The following is a 20,678-nucleotide window of genomic DNA, read 5'->3' on the forward strand; positions in this document are numbered from 1 at the left end:
TTCTAGGCCTTGTTGCCTTTTAGGCTGAATGTTTTACCCCAAAACACTATCCTGTTTTGATATTCTCCTGAGAACCAAGAGGATCTTTTGAGCTTGCAAGAAGATGATTCCTTTTACCACACTCTTAGTTCATACCCCTGAAGGGTGGTCAGTAGCCGAATCATAAGTAGCTTCTTACAGGATGAGAACAACATCTTTTATTTTTTTGAAGTCATAATTAAATTTAATAAAACACAATCCTTACTTTCTGTACTCTTAATGCTAGCTAATAAAAACTTGCAACAAATCAACATTAAGTATAACATCATGTTTAGAAATGCTGCAATTGGGAGCGGGAGGAGCAGGATGGCAGAGAAGTAGGAGCAAAGGTGGTCCTGAGAGGAAAGTATATAGCAATATAAGACTTTCTCAGGAAACAAGAAAGGTCTCAAATTCACAACCTAATCCTACAGCTAAAGGAGCTGGAGAAAGAACAGCAAAGAAAGCCTAAACCCAGCAGGTGAAGACAAATAATAAAGATCAGAGCAGAAATCAATGAAATAGAAACCAAAAGAATAGTAGAACAGATCAATGAAACTAGGAACTGGTTCTTTGAAAGAATTAGTAAGATTAATAAACCCCTTGACAGACCCATGAAAAAGAAAAGAGAAAGGACCCAAAATAATAAAATCATGAATGAAAGAGGAGAGATTACAACCAACACCAAAGAAATACAAACAATTATAAGAAAGTATTATGAACAACTATATGCCAGCAAATTTGACAATCTGGAAGAAATGGATGGATTCCTAGAGACAGATAAATTACTAAAACTGAACCAGGAAGAAATAGAAAACATGAACAGACCCATAACCAGTAAGGAGATTGAAGCAATAATCAAAAATCTCCCAACAAGGTGACTGGGTGGCTCCATCATTAAGTATCTGCCTTCAGCTCAGGTCATGATGCCAGGGTCCTGGAATCAAGTCCCACATCGGGCTCCCTGCTCAGTGGGGAGCCTTCTTCTCCCAGTTCTACTCCCACTGCTTGTGTTCCCTCCCTCTCTCTCACTCGCTCGCTCAGTCAAATAAATAAATAAAATCTTTAAAAAAAAAATCTCAACAAACAAGAGCCCAGGGACAGATGGCTTCCCAGGGGAATTCTACCAAACATTTTTAAGAAGAATCAATATCTATTCTCCTGAAACTGTTCCAAAAAATAGAAATAGAAAGAAAACTTCCAAACTCATTTTATGAGGCCAGCATTACCTTGATCCCAAAACCAGATGAAAGACCCCATCTAAAAGGAGAGTTACAGACCAATATCCCTGATAAACATGGATGCAAAAATTCTCACCAAAATACTAGCCAATAGGATCCCATAGCACATTAAAAGAATTATTCACCATAACCTAGTGGGATTTATTCCTGGACTTCAAGGTTGGTTCAACATCCACAAATCAATCAATGTGATTCAACACATTAATAAAGAACAAGAACCATATGATACTCTCAATAGATGCTTAAAAAGCACTTGACAAAGTACAGCATCCTTTCTTGATCAAAACTCTTCACAGTGTAGGGACAGAGGGTACATACCTCAATATCATCAAAGCTATCTATGAAAAACCCACAGCAAACATCATTCTCAATGGGAAAAAACTGAGAACTTTTCCCCTAAGGTCAGGAACATGGCAGGACTATCCACTATCTCCACTGCTATTCAACATAGTACTAGAGGTCCTAGCCTTAACAATCAGACAACAAAAAGAAATAAAAGGCATCTGAATTGGCAAAGAAAAAGTCAAACTCTCACTCTTTGCAGATAATATGATACTTTATGTGGAAAACTCAAAGACTCCATCCCAAAACTGCTAGAACTCATAAAGAAATTCAGTAAAGTGTCAGGATATAAAATCAATGCACGTAAATCAGTTGCAATTCTATTCACCAACAAGACAGAAGAAAGAGAAATTAAGGATTCAATCTCATTTACAATCACACCCCAAACCATAAGATACCTAGGAGTAAATCTAACCCAAGAGGCAAAGAATCTGTACTCAGAAAACTATAGAGTGCTCATGAAAGAAATTGAGGAAGACACCAAGAAATGGTGTCTTCCATACTCATGGAACAGAATAGCAAATATTATGAAAATATCTATGCTACCTAGAGAAATCTACACATTCAATGCAATCCCTATCAAAATACCATCAACTTTTTTCAAGGAAATGGAACAAATGATCCTACGATTTATATGGAATCAGAAAAGATCCCAAATAGCCAGAGGAATTTTAAAAAGAAAACCAAAGTTGGTGGCATCACTATTTCAGACTTTAAGCTCTATTACAAAGCTGTAATCATCAAGACAGTATGGTACTGGCACTAAAACAGACACATAGATCAATGGAACAGAATAGAGAGCCCAGAAATAGACCCTCAACTCTGTGGCCAACAGCTTTGACGAAGCAGGAAAAAACATCTACTGGAAAAAAGACAGTTTCTTCAACAAATGGTGTTGGGAAAATTGGACAGCCACATGCAGAAGAATGAAATTGGACCATTTCTTTATACCACACACAAAAATTGACTCAAAATGGATGAAAGACCTCAATCTGAGACAGGAATCCATCACAATCCTTGAGGAGACCACAGGCAGCAACTTCCTTGACCTCACCTGCAGCAACTTCTCCTAGAAACATCACCAAAGGCAAGGGAAGCAAGGGCAAAAATGAACTATTGGGACTTCATTAAGATAAAAAGCTTTTGCACAGCAAAGGAAACAGTCAACCAAACCAAAAGACAAAGACAGAATGGGAGAAGATATTTGCAAATGATATATCAGATAAAGGGCTAGTATCCAAAATCTATAAAGAACTCAGCAAACTCAACACCCAAAGAATAAACAACCCAGTTAAGAAATAGGTACAACACATGAAGAGACATGTCTGCAAAGAAGACATCCAAATGGCCAACAGACATATGAAAAATGCTCAATATCACTCGACATCACGGAAATACAAATCAAAACCACAGTGAGATACCACCTTACACCAGCCAGAATGGCTAAAATTAACCAGTCAGGAAATGACAAATGTTGGTAAGGATGCAGAGAAAGAGGAATGCTCCTACTCTGTTGATGGGAATGCAAGGTGGTGTAGCCACTCTGGAAAACAGTATGGAGGTTCCTCAAAAAGTTGAAAATAGAACTACCTTATGACCCAGCAATTGCACTACCTGGTATTTACCTTAAAGATACAAATGTAGTGATCTGAAGGGGCACATGCACCCAAACATTTGTAGCGGCAATGTCCATAATAGCCAAACCATGGAAAAAGCCTAGATGTCCATAAACAGATGAACAGATAAAAAAAATGTGGTGTGTGTGTGTGTATATGTGTGTGTGTGTGTGTGTGTAAAACGAAGCCATCAAAAAAAAATCTTGCCGTTTGCAATTAAGTGGATGGAACTAAAGAGTATTATGCTAAGTGAAATAAGTCAATCAGAGAAAGACAATTACCATATGATTTCACTAATATGAAGAATTTAAGAAACAAGACAGAGGATCATAGGGGAAGGGAGGAAAAAATGAAACAAGATGAAACCAGAGGGGGACACAAACCATAAGAGACTCTTAATCTCAGGAAACAAACTGGAGGTTGCTGGGGGGATGAGGGTGAAAGGGATGGTTGGAAAGGAATGTAACTGAGGGTGGATATTGAGGAGGGTATGTGCTATAGGGAGTGCTTGAATTGTGTAAGACTGATGAATCACAGACCTATACCTCTGAAACAAATAATACATTATATGTTTTAAAAAATGCTGTAATTCATAAGTGAATATGGACATAAAAATAAAATAAATTATATATGATTCTTTATTCTTTCTAATCTTAACATTTTCTGTAAAGTAGAACAAGATTTTAAGCACACTGGTGATTTCTTCAAAATAGTTACAAGATTATACCATCTTGAACTATCTACATGACAAATCACAACCAACAACATTCAGTTAAGATCATGTAGACATTTCATCAGTTAATATTTGAGAAATATTAAAATTTGTAGCATCTCCTTTCAACATAGAGTTACAGATATTTTAGCCCTTTCCCACATTTATTTCTCCCTAGAATACCAATGAGTATTTCTGAGTTGAAAATTAAATATAATAAATAGTAAACTAACATAATGGGGAAAGTATAAATAGGAAGCATGAGTTTGAATCTAGGCTTTTCTACTCTAGATAAAATGTTTTCACTTACAGAACAGAAAAAAATCAAACCTGGTTTGGAATGCTGTTTTATCAATGAAATGAGATAGCATGTTAAAATATCTTCCTCAGGATGCCTGGGCAGCTCTGTCAGTTTAGTGTCTGCCTTTGGCTCAGGTCATGCTCTCAGGGTCCTGGGATGCAGTCCCACATCGGGCTCCTTGCTCAGTGGGGAGCCTGCTTCTCCCTCTGCCTTCCTCTTCCCCTGCTTGTGTGCTCTCTCTCTCTCTCTCTCTCTCTCTCTCTCTCTGACAAATAAATAAATAAATCTTTGGGGGAAAAAAATCTTCCTTGGTATCCAACACAGAATATGTACTTGATGTTTGTCATTTCCCTTAGTCTCCTGATAATCAATATTTTATCCTAAACAGTTCATAGAATAAAATCATTTTTCCTACTTAGATTACTCAAAATTTTGAATATAAATATGCCATGGTGGTGGAGAAATACAAAAAAAAAACTGGAAACTTTTTGTTTGTTTTTTATTTAATTTCTTTTCAGTGTAACAGAATTCATTGTTTATGCACCACACCCAGTGCTCCATGCAATATGTGCCCTCCATAATACCCACCACCAGGCTCCCCCACCCTTTTACCCCCCCCCCACCCCTTCAAAACCTTCAGATTGCTTTTCAGAGTCCATAGTCTCTCATGGTTCATCTCCCCCTCCAATTTCCCTCAACTCCCTACTCCTCTCCATCTCCCCATGTCGGGAAACTTTTAAAATTCCTTTTTAGAATTAAAAAGACAGGGAGAGAGAGAGAGATGGACTGCTCCCTTCTAATGCAAATGGAGGTCAGGAAAATGATACATGTTTGGCTTTTGCATTGATGCCTCCATCAATGTATGGGGAAAATGTATGCTTTTCACCTGACTCAACAAAGTAGAATTTGGCCAAAGATTATATGGATTTAGACTGCAATGTTAACTCTTCAAGGATTTATTTTTGGTGTTTTTTAATTGTTTATCTTAATAAGAGGTTGGTGATTTAATACCCAACCAACTATCTAAATCAACAGCCACCATTATGTAATCAAACTTTCCTTTTTCAGGTCTTCAGACTCTGGCCGAGACTAGATGAAGGTGGTAGCATTATAAAGAAACCAGATATAATTATAGTGTTGTCTCACCTGCTTGCACTTGCTGCTTAAAGTCTGGTTATCACTCTTTGCACATAGGAAAGGACCTGTGATTGTAGGCAACATCCCCACTTCCAGCAAACTGGTGTTCAGGCTACATTGTTTGAAGTGATGGTACCTGTGAACTTTCCTTTTTTGGGAGAGGAGGATCTTTACCTTTATCCTTCACTGGAATGTGCAAAGAGCAGAAAGTGATACACTTTCATGAAGCTTGTCTCTGTCTAAAACACTTCTCTTTCAAAGAGAAAAGCCCTTGCTTTACTCTCCACGCATCCAGAACACTGACTTTTCATCAGCTGATCAACTTTTCTTTCCGGTCTTTCTCCAGGAAGCATCTCCATGTTAAGGAAGACTTTCAAAAAGCAAAGTCCCTGAATATATTATCTTGAAGTTTCTTTGAGTTTCCTTTAAGAGTCGCAAAAAAGAGTTTGCTCCTTTTAAGACCCAAGAAGAAAACTCATATCTTTTCCTAAAACCCTGGTTACAATAATGATCTTCAGTGTTCCTTATTCTAAGCAAGGTCACCACAATAAATCCCAGGTCTGGTACAGTCCAAAGAAAAATGTTGCATCTTCAGGTATATTTGCACACCCTCAATCAGAATACAAAATTTATGTAATTAAAGAAGTTTCTCTTTTTGCCTTTGATGTCAGAAAGAGTCAAAAGTTGCCACGCACATGTTGTCATCTGTACCCGCTCCGCTCTCTTTAGTCAGTGAGATCTTTGTACTTTTGAATGTCTCCCTGTGTGCCGTGCTTTGACCTCTAATCTCACAAATCTTTTCTTAAATAGATGGAGGGATTTATTATTTCCCATTGCTGCTAAAACAAATCACCACAAGTTTTGTGGATTAAAACAACCCAAATTTATCATCTTACAGTTTTGGAAGTTCAGAATGGTCTCAGTGAACTAAAATCAAGATGTTGGCAGGGCTTCTTTCTTCTGAAGGGTCCAGTGGAAAATCAATTTCCTTGCCTTTTCCAGCTTCTATAGGCCACCCACATTCCCTACCTCATGGCCTCCTCGTTCCATCTTCAAAGCAAACAAGGTTGCATCTCTCTGGCCATTCTTCCCTAATCACATGTCGTTCAGACTCTCAAACCTTCTACCTCCTTCTTGGTTCCAACCAGTTAATCCAGGATAATGTCAGCATCTGCTGATTATCATCCTTAATTCCATCTTCAATCATATTTCATTTTTGTCATGCAATGTAACATATCTCCAGGTTGGGGAATTGGGACATAGACATCTCTGGAGACCTATTATTTTGCCTACCATAGAGGGCAAGTCTTGAATTAACAATGGAGAATTAGGGGTGTCTGTGTGGCTCAGTTGGTTAAGCATCTGCCTTTGGCTCAGGTCATGATCCCAGGGTCCTGGGATCCAGCCCCATGTCAGGCTCTCTGCTCAGTGGGGCGCTTCTCTCGACTCCCTTTGCCCCCTCCCCCTGCTTATGTGTGTGCATGCTCTCTCTCTCTGTGTCAAATAATTTAATAGAATCTTTTTTTTAAAAAAGGTAGAGATTAATATTCACAAAATATATAAAATCTGAGTTGGGGAATTAGTCTAGGGTCAAGAGTAACAACCACAATTCCCACCAAAAAAAAAAAAAAAAGGAGTAGCATTTGAGGTAAGATTACCAACAAAAATCATCTGTCCATGGGTATGGGAATGGAAGGTATATTCAGACAGAACAGGAGAGGCCTGGGAAACAGAGCATCAGCCCTAACAGAAAGGGCTAGGATGTTAAATTCCAAGCCACTTTCCTGGTCTTACTCCTCCACCAGACCCAAAAGCCTTTGTACTGCCACAGCTCTCTCACTAGCCTTGGCCCTAAATTTCATTTCTTGGTTGGCATATCTTGCAATGGAGGAATTGCATGCAAACACTAAATATGCACCTGAAGGAGACTTACCTCCTAGCTTTAGTGGTTCCAAGACAGCTTTATATCATTAATTACCAAGGTTCTAACTGAATCTAAGTACTCAGGCTACCACATTAGAGTGTTTATTCATTCCCCAATGTCATGAGACTGCTGAAACAAAATACAGAATGAATTCAGATAGATCTAGGGATCAAGAATAAAAAAATATATGTTTATAAAAAATAAAAAATTAAAAAAAATATAGACACCACTGAAAATGCATGGCCAACTATTGATGGACTTGGTATCTATTCCCTTCTTCACTTTAAGCACAGCAGTTTTCTTTCGCTGCTGTAAACAAATGTGTGGCTTAAAACAACAGGGTTTTGGTCAGGCTGTTTCCTTCTGGAAGCTCCCAGGGAGATGCCATTGCCTTGTATTTTCCAGCATCTAGAGTCAAGCTGCATTCTATGGGTCCTCACTCCTTCATCCATCTTACAACACTTCATTGCTACTACCCATCGCCTTCTTTGGACAGGCAGCACTCTTTTGAGGACCCTTATGATTCCACTGAGCACACCTAGATAACCCAGGGTAATCTAATCTTCTCCTCTACAGATTCATAATCACTATCACCGAAATCTCTTTTGTCAGGTAAAGTCACGTACTCGTAGGTTGTAAAAATTAGGACATAAATATCATTGAGTGTAGGGACATTAATCTATCTCCCATGGTAAAAGAACTCTGATTTTTAGCTTAGTACATAGCCAGATGGGATAAAAACCATGTATGACAGTCTTCCTTTGTAAGCAGGTGTGACCATGATGAAACATGAAATATAAACTGCAGTATTGTTGAAAGTTGCAGTTAATATACCTAACAGAAATTGGCATGCTCTGTTGACTTCATCCATCCTGATGGCTGGAATGCAAATACTATGGTTGAAACATCAGTAGCCATATGGGATCAAAGAGGAAACCTTGCACAATGGAATCCCTGTATAGTTGAACTATAAGATAGGAGGGATTTGGGGCTCTTTTAGAAACTAAAACAAACCTGAACTGACCTCTTGAATGTGAGATGTCTTGAATGTGGGAGAGAAATATATTACTATGATTATTTGGAGTTTTCTGTTATGCATAGCCAGATTTAATGCTAACTAATACAAATATATTTTTGCATTGGATGGATTAGTATTAAACTTTCATCTTTTAGAAAATTTCTACACTGGCTTTAGGTACAGAAAATATTTTTTGTAACAGAGGGATTTTTTTTAATAATTATAGTTAATGTGTTTATATGCAAGGAACCAAAAGGAAGTCTCTAGATAAAGTTGGATTTAGGGAGATTAAATGTAAATTTATATCATTGGTTAGTTTCCTTTTTACTTCTCCTTTTTCCTTTGCAAAATCCTAACAAATTTATAACTTGAAAGGATTGGTCTAAAGGCTAGCACCAACTCTTGACCAAACAACAATTCTAATTTTAAAAGAAAGACACCTTTAAGGATCTTTGCATATGTCTCTGTGTCCCTGATAAGGACCAGTCTAATTCAGTTTTCAATTCTGTGGGCTTAAAAATAAAGCTATGATTTAAAAATTTAAAAAGAACAAGCACACCAGGAATGATATATATTTTTAATCTTCTCTTTATCTAGCAGATTGTTGACTATATACTTCCTCTAGCATTTTACACTCCATTTATGAGCCCATAAAAAGAAAAATTCTATATTTGAACATGTCAGCTTAGTAACCACGCAGTAACAGATAGAATTTCTCAAGCCAATTATTTCTATATTTAGTTTACACACACACAGACACACACACTTCACTGAAATATGTATTGTCCCCAAATTAAATACAAGTGTATAATGGAATCCTTTTTGCTACGTATTTATCCCATTTCTACTCATTGTGGTACTACTGAAGAGAGAACAGCTGGTTACCATCTTCTTAAGATTTAATTCGTAAATCTGCATATAACAGACATGTTTCATACATGTGAATATATGTATTGATAGTAATAGTATTTGTGAAAGATACGCTTTTGCTTCCATATAAATAAATTCTTCAAATATTATACCTACATATGAATAAAATGTTAAAGGTAAACAATAGAGAATATAACATTTAGGAAAAAACATAATAAAAATCAATTAATTCATAGAAGCAAACTTAGAGTCAAGATGATTAAAACACAAGAAAAAAATCATTGAATGTTACAAATGGACTTGCCTAAATCCCAATATTTGACTATTTCATCTACATAAATTATACCAGGGAAAACAGAAATATAAAACGGATAATAATGGAGCATATACTAACAGCTTCCAACTTGCAAAGAAATGAGGCTCTGAAAGCTTCTCTGTAAGTAGATTGTCCAAAACTTAGAATTTATTTTCATCATTTTCCTTCCAACAGTGGATCATAAAAAATTTTAAGCTTTCAACAAAGTTGAAAAAAATTTTACAATGAATAAGTACATCCTCCCCCACCTAGATTATTGCATTAATGTTTACTGTATTCACTATATCATAGATCTCAAGATAATTAAATAATTACATTTTCCTTCTAAAGCCAGGCTGCTGTTCTAGGTCACATAAATTGAATTAAACTTACAGCATGGCAATAATTTACATTGGGTTGTTTAACCTTCTCCAAGAGAGAGTTGAAGTGGTGGTGGTGCATTTGTGTAATAGAAAACTGGGAAATGTAAGAAAGTAGAAGAAATGGACCATTCATAAGCATATCACCAAACATAACCACTACTTACAAAGCATTTTAAATGGTTTTATTTTGCTTTACATAGAACTGATTTTCATAAGATTTATGTAACTTCTGCTCTCATTTTAAATAACAGCATATTGACAACATATTGAATGCTAATAGCCTCTTGAATGCTTGTCCAAAACTTACTTAACCATTACTTAAACATTACTAAATTCCCTTGTAATGTACCATTTGGGTCGTTTTCATTTCTTAATATCATAAAAATGCTACAATGAATTATTTTGTGCTTCAATTTTTCTCCCTCATCTGTTTTTCCTGACTTTCAGAAGTGAAATTACTGTTTTGGTAGGAGAAAAAAAATTATTCTTATCTACCCAATTCATGTTATGCATTAATAAACACTCTATTTTTTATCTATTTGTAAACACCCACTTTCAATATCAATGGATAAAAAAACTAATAACATCCATCTTCTGATATTTAAGATATGTCTCTTTCCCATTTCAACAAAAACATCTTATTTCACACTCCTACTATAGTAGGAGTTCTAATGATTGAAAACATAGTATGTTTTTGAGGTATACAATGAAAAAAAAGCTGGTGGGGGGGGCGAGTATCTGTTGTCACAGATGGAGATGGAAAGATAAGAATATGACCACTCTCTACACTGATGAGCCATCCATATATCACAAGAGATAAATTAAGCTGACCTGTACTCAACACTACTGCTGTATGTTTCCATTCGACTTGGTGCTCATAAGCTGGTAAAATTATGGAAAATAAAAACTTCAAAAATATTTAAAGTAATTTATGGCAGCTTTTAAGTTGATGCTGCAATGTGAGAGTTGTGTTAAGAGTAAAAAGAGGAATGAATTAAAGAGGCTAGGAAATAAATTATTGGGTGAGAAATACAGTAGTCCTCTCCGATCTGTGGAAGATACTTTCTAAGATCCCCTGCAGATGCCTGAAACAGCCAATAGCACTGAACCCAAAGTGTACTATTGTACCCGTGATCAAGTTCCATTTGTAATTAAGCACAGGATGAGATTAACATTAATAATAAAATAGAGCCGTTATAAGAATATATTGTTATATTGTACAATATATTGTAGTAAGTGTTATGTGACTCCGGTCCCGCTCTCAAAATATCGTATTCTCCCGTACTCACGCTTCTGGTGGGGGTGTGCGACCATGCCCTGCCCGCGTGAGGAGATGGAGCGAGGTGAGCGACTAGACATTCTGACGCAGCAGACGCTCCTCCGGCCTCCCGACCATGAGCCCGAAGGAGGATCGTCTGCTTCCGGACTCGGTGGACTGGGACAACCGAACCCAAATCAAAGAAAGCGAAACTGCGGAAAGCGAAAGCTCAGATAAGAGGGAAGAAGAGTAAAAGTGAGAGGAAGCCTCTGGCAGATTCAACACTGGAGGAAGCAGTATGTTAGCCAGGGAAGGATAGAAACGTCAACTCGTCTCTGTTACACGCCGTCACATTGTTACATCCTTACGATCGTTGCTTTGCAATGTGTAACAATTTTGTAGCAGAGATGAAAAACCTTGTTGTTTGAACAAGGGAGGAAGATTTCTTCAAACTCATTAAGAAAAAGCACTCTGGGTCCTAAACACTTTCATCCAATTCCAAGGTCTTAAAGCAACTTTTGAAAATCCTTTCAGCGACAGCCATTAGAGAAATGGAAAGTGTATTTTATACCTGGCCTACAGGGAATGATCTCCCACCTAGCATCACGAATGCAGGCTCCATATAGAATATTGCTTCAGCCTGGACACTGCCTGCTTATATCTGTCCTCAGCCCCAAGACACATCATTAGAACTCAACCATCACTACCTAAAATCTAAATTTTAAAAAAAAAATTATGAATATATCACATTGATGGGCTGCTAATCTCCTTCTCTGTGTGCTACCTTTCCCCATTCTTAATGGAAATTCCCATCGATTACTTAATCTTGTTATGCTTTTGCTAAGTGAATTAACATGCTTAGGATGTTAAACTGAAGGACCCCTGTTCATCTGCTTTAACTCCATATTTTCACCAGGCTGACAGATTAATTTCTAAGAAAAAACCATTAGCTATAGTCTCCCCCCTGCTATTAAACATGACATATGAAATGAAAATAATTTGAAACAGCTGGCGCAAGACTTTCCAGGATAATACTTAAGGACTATGCCAAGTGAAACATGAATCCATATTATTATGTTGGAATAAGGTTTGGCTATACAGTACAAAGTTCGACATAACTTCTAGAGAATTGTCACATATCACTAGAATGGAATGTACAGCAGTGGAGAGAAGTGACAGGTCTCCACTGATCTTAGCCAACTACAGTAAAAAAAGAGACTAAAAACTCAGGCGAAGTGACTAAAAGGGTAATGAAGAGATATTTGATACACTTTCATTGTAACTGCTTTTTTTTTTTTAAACAAATCATTGCTGCTTGTCTAAAATCAATCAAATTTTAGTTTTCATATTTAGAAACCATTAAAAGCATACTATCTCAGCTCAAAGAAGTATTAGAAGTTCATTTCCTAATATAAATTATTTAAATTATTACAAACCAATTGGACTCTTAAAAGGAAGTGTTGAATCCCTGAACCTTAGAGTTGTTGAAAAAAAATACTGAAGTATTTCCAGACAAATTGATATGATTGATACTTAAGGTTGGCTTATTTTAAATAACCCAGCAGGGTGAGAGGAGTGAGAGCAATACAGGTCAAATTAGCCATGTGTTGTGGAAACCAGGGGAGACGTACATGTAGGTTTTCATAGTCTCCTATCATATATTCCTCATCCACAAAAATGGATGTTTTCTCTTTTTTTAAGGAAACACCACAGCATTTAAACCAACTCTAGAGACAACACATGTAAACATATGCGTAAGAAACAAAGAAAAGAGAACTCCAAATGCTGAAAATACTTTGTTTCTTAATAGACAAGAAAGCACTCCTCAAGAAAATACTGAAACCAGGAAAGGCAAACGAAACAAATGACCAGGTTTGGAGATCCTAAGGATCGATGGTAAAACTCTACAAGTAGTGAGAACTTCTGGAATTCTCTCTTCTGGTTCCTTCTGAGCAAACTGCACCCAAGAATTGAACTCCACATGGTTGGAAGTTAGCTTACTGATCAACCAAAAGTTTCTGAGTATGTATTAAGTGCCAACCACAATACTAGGTGATGAGGATACCAAGAAGAACAAAAGCATCCCCTTTTATGAGAAAAACAGGTACTCAAATAAATGATTACAATATATATAGTAAGTATATATAGCAGGATTATGAATAATATTACAGGAGGAGAGAGAACAACCTAATATTTTGTGGTCAGACCACAACAAATTTATGACAGTTGAACCTAGAACTCATAATTTCTTATTCCTAAGTTAAGGTTATCTTTGTCAGAAACCACTGGTTTGGGGGGGAAATTCTCTTCAAATTAGATTTTCAAAAAGATATGTCATAAGGATACAGAGAACACAACCGCAGAAAATATAGGAATAATGGCAGAGACTATAGAAACACAATTGTAGAAAATGTAAGAAAAATAAAATAAAGGATTTATCAGACAGCAACTCTGGGCCATGTCGTTTCTCATCTCCACACCCTTCCTGGACTTGTTTCCGTTTCTTTCTGCAAGCCAGTGTCTCTCCTCACTTACATGCTTTTCTATGAACCATATCATGACTATCCTGAAGTGAAAGGAAATCTGCCTAATCCCAGCCCAGTCACCTACAATTAATGGATTTAGTCTCTAAAACCTCATTCCAAATTCCCTGGAGAAGGAATGTTATGAGTCAAATTCGCATCAAGTGTTCTCCCTCACGTAATCTGCTGTGAAACGAGGAGGCGAGACTATTGGAGCAAAGCCCTTTCACACTGTGGCTGAGGTACAGTCTCTCAGAAAGGAGCCTGGTAATGGCAACTATTTCCTGGTGAAGAGCTGTGACTACTACTTCCTCAATAAGTGTGTTATGCAAATTAATACAACCTTAACATAAAGTTTTCTAAAACTGCTAAAGAAGGGAAGTCTCTGGTAATATTATATTACACTATGTTAGCATAAGCTTGTCTTTTGAAAAAAAATCAACTGATTAAAAAAATAACTTAAGAGAGATAGAAAGTACCCCATTTTGTTAAAAGGAGATTGGTTGAGGGACGCCTGGGTGGCTCATTTGGTTAAGCAGCTGCCTTCGGCTCAGGTCATGATCCCAGTGTCCTGGGATCGAGACCCACATTGGGCTCGATCAGGGAGCTTGCTCAGCAGGGAGCCTGCTTCTCCCTCTGCCTCTGCCTGCCATTCTGTCTGCCTGTGCTCGCTCTCTCCCCCGCTCTCTCTCTGATAAATAAATAAAAATCTTAAAAAAAAAAAAAGGAGATTGGTTGATACTTTTTGAAAGGTCACTGAAGCAAAACAAAGGTAACAACAATGAAACAGAACAACAATAAGGATAAGGTTGAACTCATGTAAATGAAATTTGCCTAATGCCAATTTCTTAGGATTCATAAAGGATTCAAAAATAATTATGTAGGGGCACCCAGGTGGCTTAGTTGGTTAAGCATCCAAATTTTATTCTCAGCTCAGGTCTTGATCTCAGCGTCATGAATTCAAGTCCTGTATTGGGTTCCACTCTGGGTGTGTAACCTACCTTAAAAAATGATGATAGAACATAATGATATAAAGATACAAACATTATGGTGTAATACTACATCTTTCTTAAATCTACAGATTATATGATATTGTATTTAGAAAGGGCAATGCTTTACAACAAAGAAAAAGGTCATAAATTATGCCTTTATCATACACTTATTTCAACAAAATAGATTTTGGGAGCAAGAAAGGATTAAAAAAAATTAAAATGTATTCAAAATCAAATGTGCTTCATTTTCTTTGCCAGGAGCAGTTTGGTTGACATTTATCTAATACTTCAAACTATAAAACACATATTCCTATGTAGTTTGCAGCAATAATGAGATCATAGGAGGGATTACATTTGCAAGAAAGAATCTCAGATCAACGGAGAGAGAATTAGGCAGTGTCTCATGCTGGGGAAGAGATAACCCCATAATATCATTCTGCCCATAGAGTATGAGAATGAATTAAAGCAAAACAAAATCAGAAAGGACATACACATGCACACAAACACCACTATTAACAGCAAAATATCAGAGATGGCTATCATCTAGATGTACCAAGCTACAGAGTTTTAGAGAGTTGTCGGCCACTCATGAAAGGGAATTCTAATAAGAATGGAAATTTAAGAACTAGCTTGTAAATAACCCTATACCAAATATTAACAGAAAAGACCGAGTAGAAACTACAAGGGCAAGAGAAACCCTTCTAATACTCACTTAGAGAAGTATTAAAACCATATGCCATAAATTTAAACAGACTTTTATCAGATATACACAATTTGGAAAAAACTGAAAAAATAGCATAAGCTGAAACATTAACCTTTTACTCAAGAAAATATTTTATAGTAAATAAGTGGAGAAAGTTCCAATAAAGCTAATACTTACCCCCCACCCCCAGCTTGGAAAAACAAAAGGGGATGTTACTCTCCCTCTCACCCAGGGAGGCGTGTGGCCAGGGGTGCCCATCCTGCAACCCAAATCCCAAGAGGAGAGGATGGATTGTCCCATGACTGCGGAGGATCCGTGCAAGATCTGGGGGTCAAGCAAAAGTCTGAAGTCATCAGAAATAAGAAGTAACTTGGAGTAATATTATACTTGCAGACAAAGAGCAGCGGAAGACATTGGGACAAAAATATATGGAGTCTTTAAAAAATAATAATAATAAGTCCATAACCTTCTGTGTTTGTCTTTCCAGTCTGGTTAGTCAAAGAATTAGAATCCTGAAAGCTGCCCATCAATGGCCTCTCTACCCCTCCCCCAACCAAGAAATATTGAAGTATAATGCTTTCTATGAACATAGAGGAGTAGTTTCAAAGACCAGTTTGTTGAGCTGTGACTCTTAATGCTGTACTCCTTCCCCATGTCCCACAGCCTCTGAAATGATTAAAGAGGATTCTCAAGGGATCTTGGAAGAATAAATAAATAGGGACAGTCATCAAAAAAGTTGACTAACATTGTTTTTGAGAGAAGTAGAACTAAACAATCCTGGATGAACCAGGTCCCAATGTGATATGTGTACCTACACACACATACACACACACACACACACACACACACACACACACAGTAGGACTTACACAAAAACTCGGCAAAAGAAGGGGTTAATAAAGTAAAGAGCAAGGCCTGTCATGTAGCTTCAGAAAATTAAATGGCACTATTTTCCCTCTGCACTGCATCAATCCAGGGGCCTGGAACACACTGTGTATCCATCGATGGCCACCTCCCTTCTGGAAATGGCTCTCTGAGTCCACCATGGCAGCCAAAAGGAAATATGTGTGTCCGAGGTGAGTGACAGATAAGGCCCACTCATCTAAGGAATACTTTTAAGGCAAATAATTGTCTGTCCAGGGATATAGTAATAAGCCCATATGTGTTTTGAGATTTCAAAGGAAAAGTTATACAACTGTGAGGCAGATTTGGGGGAGACAGGAAAGGAGGACCGTGAGAGTGAGTCCACAAAAGAAAGACTCTTACGTCAACTCCAGCACAGCACCCTTGACCTGATCACTGAAAAGGGGGGCTTTCCAGGCAAAAGGAACGAAGAATTGCTGTGCGAGAAATTGATCCAGTCTCTACTGCTACACTCTTGATCTTGAACATAAGACCAGCTACTGGGTATGGAATGAATGTGATATGGAGTTAAAAGGCTCAGCATAGGACATGTACTCAATGGTACTGTCATACTGTTGCATGGTGACAGATAGTGGCTACCCTTGTACAGAGCAAAGCTTTAGGTGTAGACTTCTTGGAATCACTAGGCGGCACATCTGAAACTCATGTAACTTGGTGTACCAACTATACCTCAATTAAAAAACAAAACAAAACAAAAAAACCTAGCTACTAGGATCATCTTGCAGTTACTGCTCCAGACAAATGCTAGGGCTGTCTTGGCTACACTGTGAGACGGGCGAGGTAACTGAGCTTTGGACATCGCCACGGCACACAGGTACCTGAAGTCACCCTTCCCCTGCAGTCACTGCAGAAACATACATAAAACTTACATAAATAAGATTATACTCAATTCTCCTGCACACATAATCCTTAAAGGACTCCCAAGGATACAACAGATAGGGTATTATTCTGATCATGCTACTACTATTACATGAAAAGGAGAAACAGAGGCGGTGGGTTGTAAACATACTTTTGAACTCTGAGGCAGAATTCATGCAAATTGGCTATACTTTTGGTTACACAGCTTGGCTTAGTCTGTTTCAGTGGCTCTAATAGGACAGTATAGACTGCGAGGCTCATAAACAACAGAAGTCCAAGATCAAGGTGTCTGCAGATTCAGCATCTGGTGAGGAGGGACTGCTTTCTGGTTGATTGATGACATCTTCTAGCTGTGACTTCCTACGGCAGAAGGATAAAGGCTCTCTCTTTGGCCTCTTTCATAGGGCACTCAACCCATTCATGAGAGTTCTACCTTGTGACCTAACAACTTCCCAAAGGTCTCACTTCTAAACACCGTCACACTGGGGTATAAGGTTCAATGCATGGATATGATGGGAGGGACACACACATTCAGTCCATAGCCTGATTATAGTGGAAGACACACTATTTACAGGTATAAACATGAAGATCTTACATGTGAAGATGTAGCCCAGAAAGGAAATTTTAAATAGTGACTGCTTTGATCTTTCAGTGCACTTAAATATCTTAAGGGTCCTATTTACATAAGATATGGAAAAGGAGATAATATAGTATCTCAAAAAAAAAAAAGGGGGACAGGGAGAAAAAGAATTTAAAAGATAAAGAACCCACTCAAATCAGTGAGAAAAAGACAACAGCTTATTTAAAAGAGGGGGAAAAGCCTTGAACAGGCATTGCACAAAGCAATAGATCCAAATGGTGTGTGAATATATGAAATATGCATTGGGGAAAAAATAAAACTACAATAATCGATTACTACACAATGAAAGAATGGCTGCTATTAAAAAAAATCGTAAGTGAGAATAGAGAGCGAATGGAAATCTTATTGACTGTTGATGGGGATATAAGGTGAGACAAATACTTTGAAAAGCTGTTTAACATTATATGTCAAAGCTGTGTATTCATATATCCTATGACCCAGTAATTTTATCTCCAGAAAGACACTCATGTGTGCAACAGGGCATCTCAAACATAAGCATAGTTTTATTCTTACCGGTCTCAAAATTGAAAACACCCAAATGTCTATCAACAACAGAATGCATAAATAAATTCATACAAAAATACTAGATATCATTGAAAATAAACACACTACCACTATGTTCAAATGCCTCACAAATGTAATATTGAGCAAAAGCAGCCATACACAAAAGAGTACATATTATAGGATTCCTTTAAATGAAGTTCAAAATAGACAAAAGTAATCTGTGGTGATAGAGATCAAGTGGCTGTCATTGCTTGATGGTTCTACCATTTTATCCATTTTTTAAAATTCATCTAACCTGAACACGAGATTTGTAAACTTTACTATATGTACACCATACTTAATTAGAAAATTAAGAAAATGATTAAAGGAATTAAAAATATTTGGATCGGGGCCTCTGGTGGCTCAGTGGGTTAAAGCCTCTACCTTCAGCTCAGGTCATGATCCCAGGGTCCTGGGATGAAGCCCTGCTTCCCACTCTCTGCTTCCCATTCTCTCTCTCTTTGCCTGCCTCTCTGCCTACTTGTGATCTGTCTGTCAAATAAATAAATAAAATCTTAAAAAATAATAAAAAAATGTTTGGATCTCCACTAAAAATGACCATAGAAGGAGAAAAGTACAGAATCACTATTATAGAAAATCAAATCCATTGAACCATACCCTCCATGATACAAATGGAAACAAAAATGAGAAAACAATATAGTCCATTAGCAGATAAGAATACAGAAGGCATAAAATCATGATGAGCTCCACAATTGTTAACTAAAAAAACAAAAACATAACAAAAATAATTAAAAATAAAATAATCAAATACATAATAGATAAACTCTTGACAAAGTCAAAATGTGTAACTTTGGATCAAAAGCATTCACAGTGTGGTGGGACAAAATGACAAAATACAAAGAACCTAGAAGAGTGTGGAAAAGTACTAAGCTTTGAGGATAAATGAGGTATTCTACCAGCTTCTGTTCATTAGCATGATTCATCAGAAATCTACGTTCACCCAAGCTCTTCCCTGGAAAACTGGCAGAGCAAAAAAGCTACTCGCTGAGAACTAAAATCAAACAGGTACCAGTCTTCCTCATCACTCTGAGAAGCCAGGGGATGGCATCAGCTGACGATCATCAACAGAGCAAATAGATTTGGGAACTCTTTTATCATTCTAGTTGATATCCCTTTAGTAGAGAAAAAAAAAAAAGATTGAAAAATACAGGAAATTAGGAAGTGTATATCTTCACTGTTTCTTTTCAATGAGGGGGGAAAAAAAAAGAACTATCTGAGGAAATCTAAGAATAAATCTAACTACTGAACAAACAATTTTAGATGTTGACAGAAAAAAACTACCTATAATAATTTGCTATATGGAATTGTTACATTGAATTTTAAGGCAAGAGTCTAGGTGAATTAAATCAGATCTTTAGTTTGAGTTATAGATGATCACCAATTTACAACAGTTTGATGATTTTCCAACTTTACAATGGTGTGAAAGCTACACACATTCAGTAGAAACCATACTTCGAATTTTGAATTTGGATCTTTTCCTGGGCTAGCAACATGGGATGTGCTAGCACAGTGCTGGGCAACAGCAGTGAGCCCCAGGTCCTAGGCAGCCATGAGATCACCAGGATGACAGCTGATCCACGTTCAGCCTTTTATACTCACACAAACATCCTATTTTTCACTTACAGTATATATTCAATAAATCATGAGATATTCAGTATTTTACTCTAAAATAGGCTTTGTGTTAGATGATTTTGCCCAATTGTAGGCTAATGTAAGAGTTCTGAGCATGTTTAAGGTGAGCTAGGCTAAGCTACAGTTGCTGGGTTAGGTGTACTAAGTGCCTTTTTGCCTTAAGAATATTTTTGACTGGGGCGCCTGGGTGGCTCAGTGGGTCAAGCCTCTGCCTTTGGCTCAGGTCATGGTCTCAGGGTTCTGGGATCGAGCCCTGCGTCGGGCTCTCTGCTCAGCGGGGAGCCTGCTTCCCCCTCCTTCTCTGCCTGCTGCTCTGTCTCTTGTGCGCGCTCTCTCTCTCTCAGACAAATAAATAAATAAAATCTTTAAAAAAAAAAAGAATATTTTCAACTTACGACGGTTTCATTGGGACATGAATCCATTTCCTGGGATGTCTATAGGGTTTTGTTTTGAGGACAACCTCTACTAGGTGGAGAGGATATTATAATCCTCCAGACTCAGGATTTTTGAGATGACCTGGTCAGAGGGCGCCATGATTTATAGCAGAACGGATGTGACCCTTGTGCCCTGCACCTGCCCTCTTGCTTTGTGCCTTTTCACGTCTATTTTTCACATGGGCCTCACAAAAGATACGGCTCCTTTGCTATATCTTGTTTTACTTTTACCTCACTGTACGATAGTTAAAATATGTACAGTGGCAACCAAGTACCAAATTCCTTTCTTAAAAG

The 20,678-nt window shown here is 37.4% G+C and overlaps 1 protein-coding gene across 1 annotated transcript in view; it reads right to left on the bottom strand.

Moving 5' to 3' along the window:
- LOC309843691 (uncharacterized protein) overlaps positions 1-11,214 on the bottom strand; it is a 560,969-nt gene extending 549,755 nt beyond the window's left edge. Inside the window, exon 1 of the mRNA XM_082689341.1 lies at positions 11,147-11,214. Coding sequence (XP_082545467.1) covers positions 11,147-11,171 — 25 coding nt within the window. The 5' untranslated portion in view covers positions 11,172-11,214. The remainder of the gene's footprint in view (positions 1-11,146) is intronic.
- Positions 11,215-20,678: the final 9,464 nt, after the last annotated feature.

Source organism: Mustela nivalis, assembly GCF_964662115.1.
Source record: "Mustela nivalis genome assembly, chromosome: 1".
In the NCBI taxonomy this organism is placed as follows: Eukaryota; Metazoa; Chordata; class Mammalia; order Carnivora; family Mustelidae; genus Mustela; species Mustela nivalis.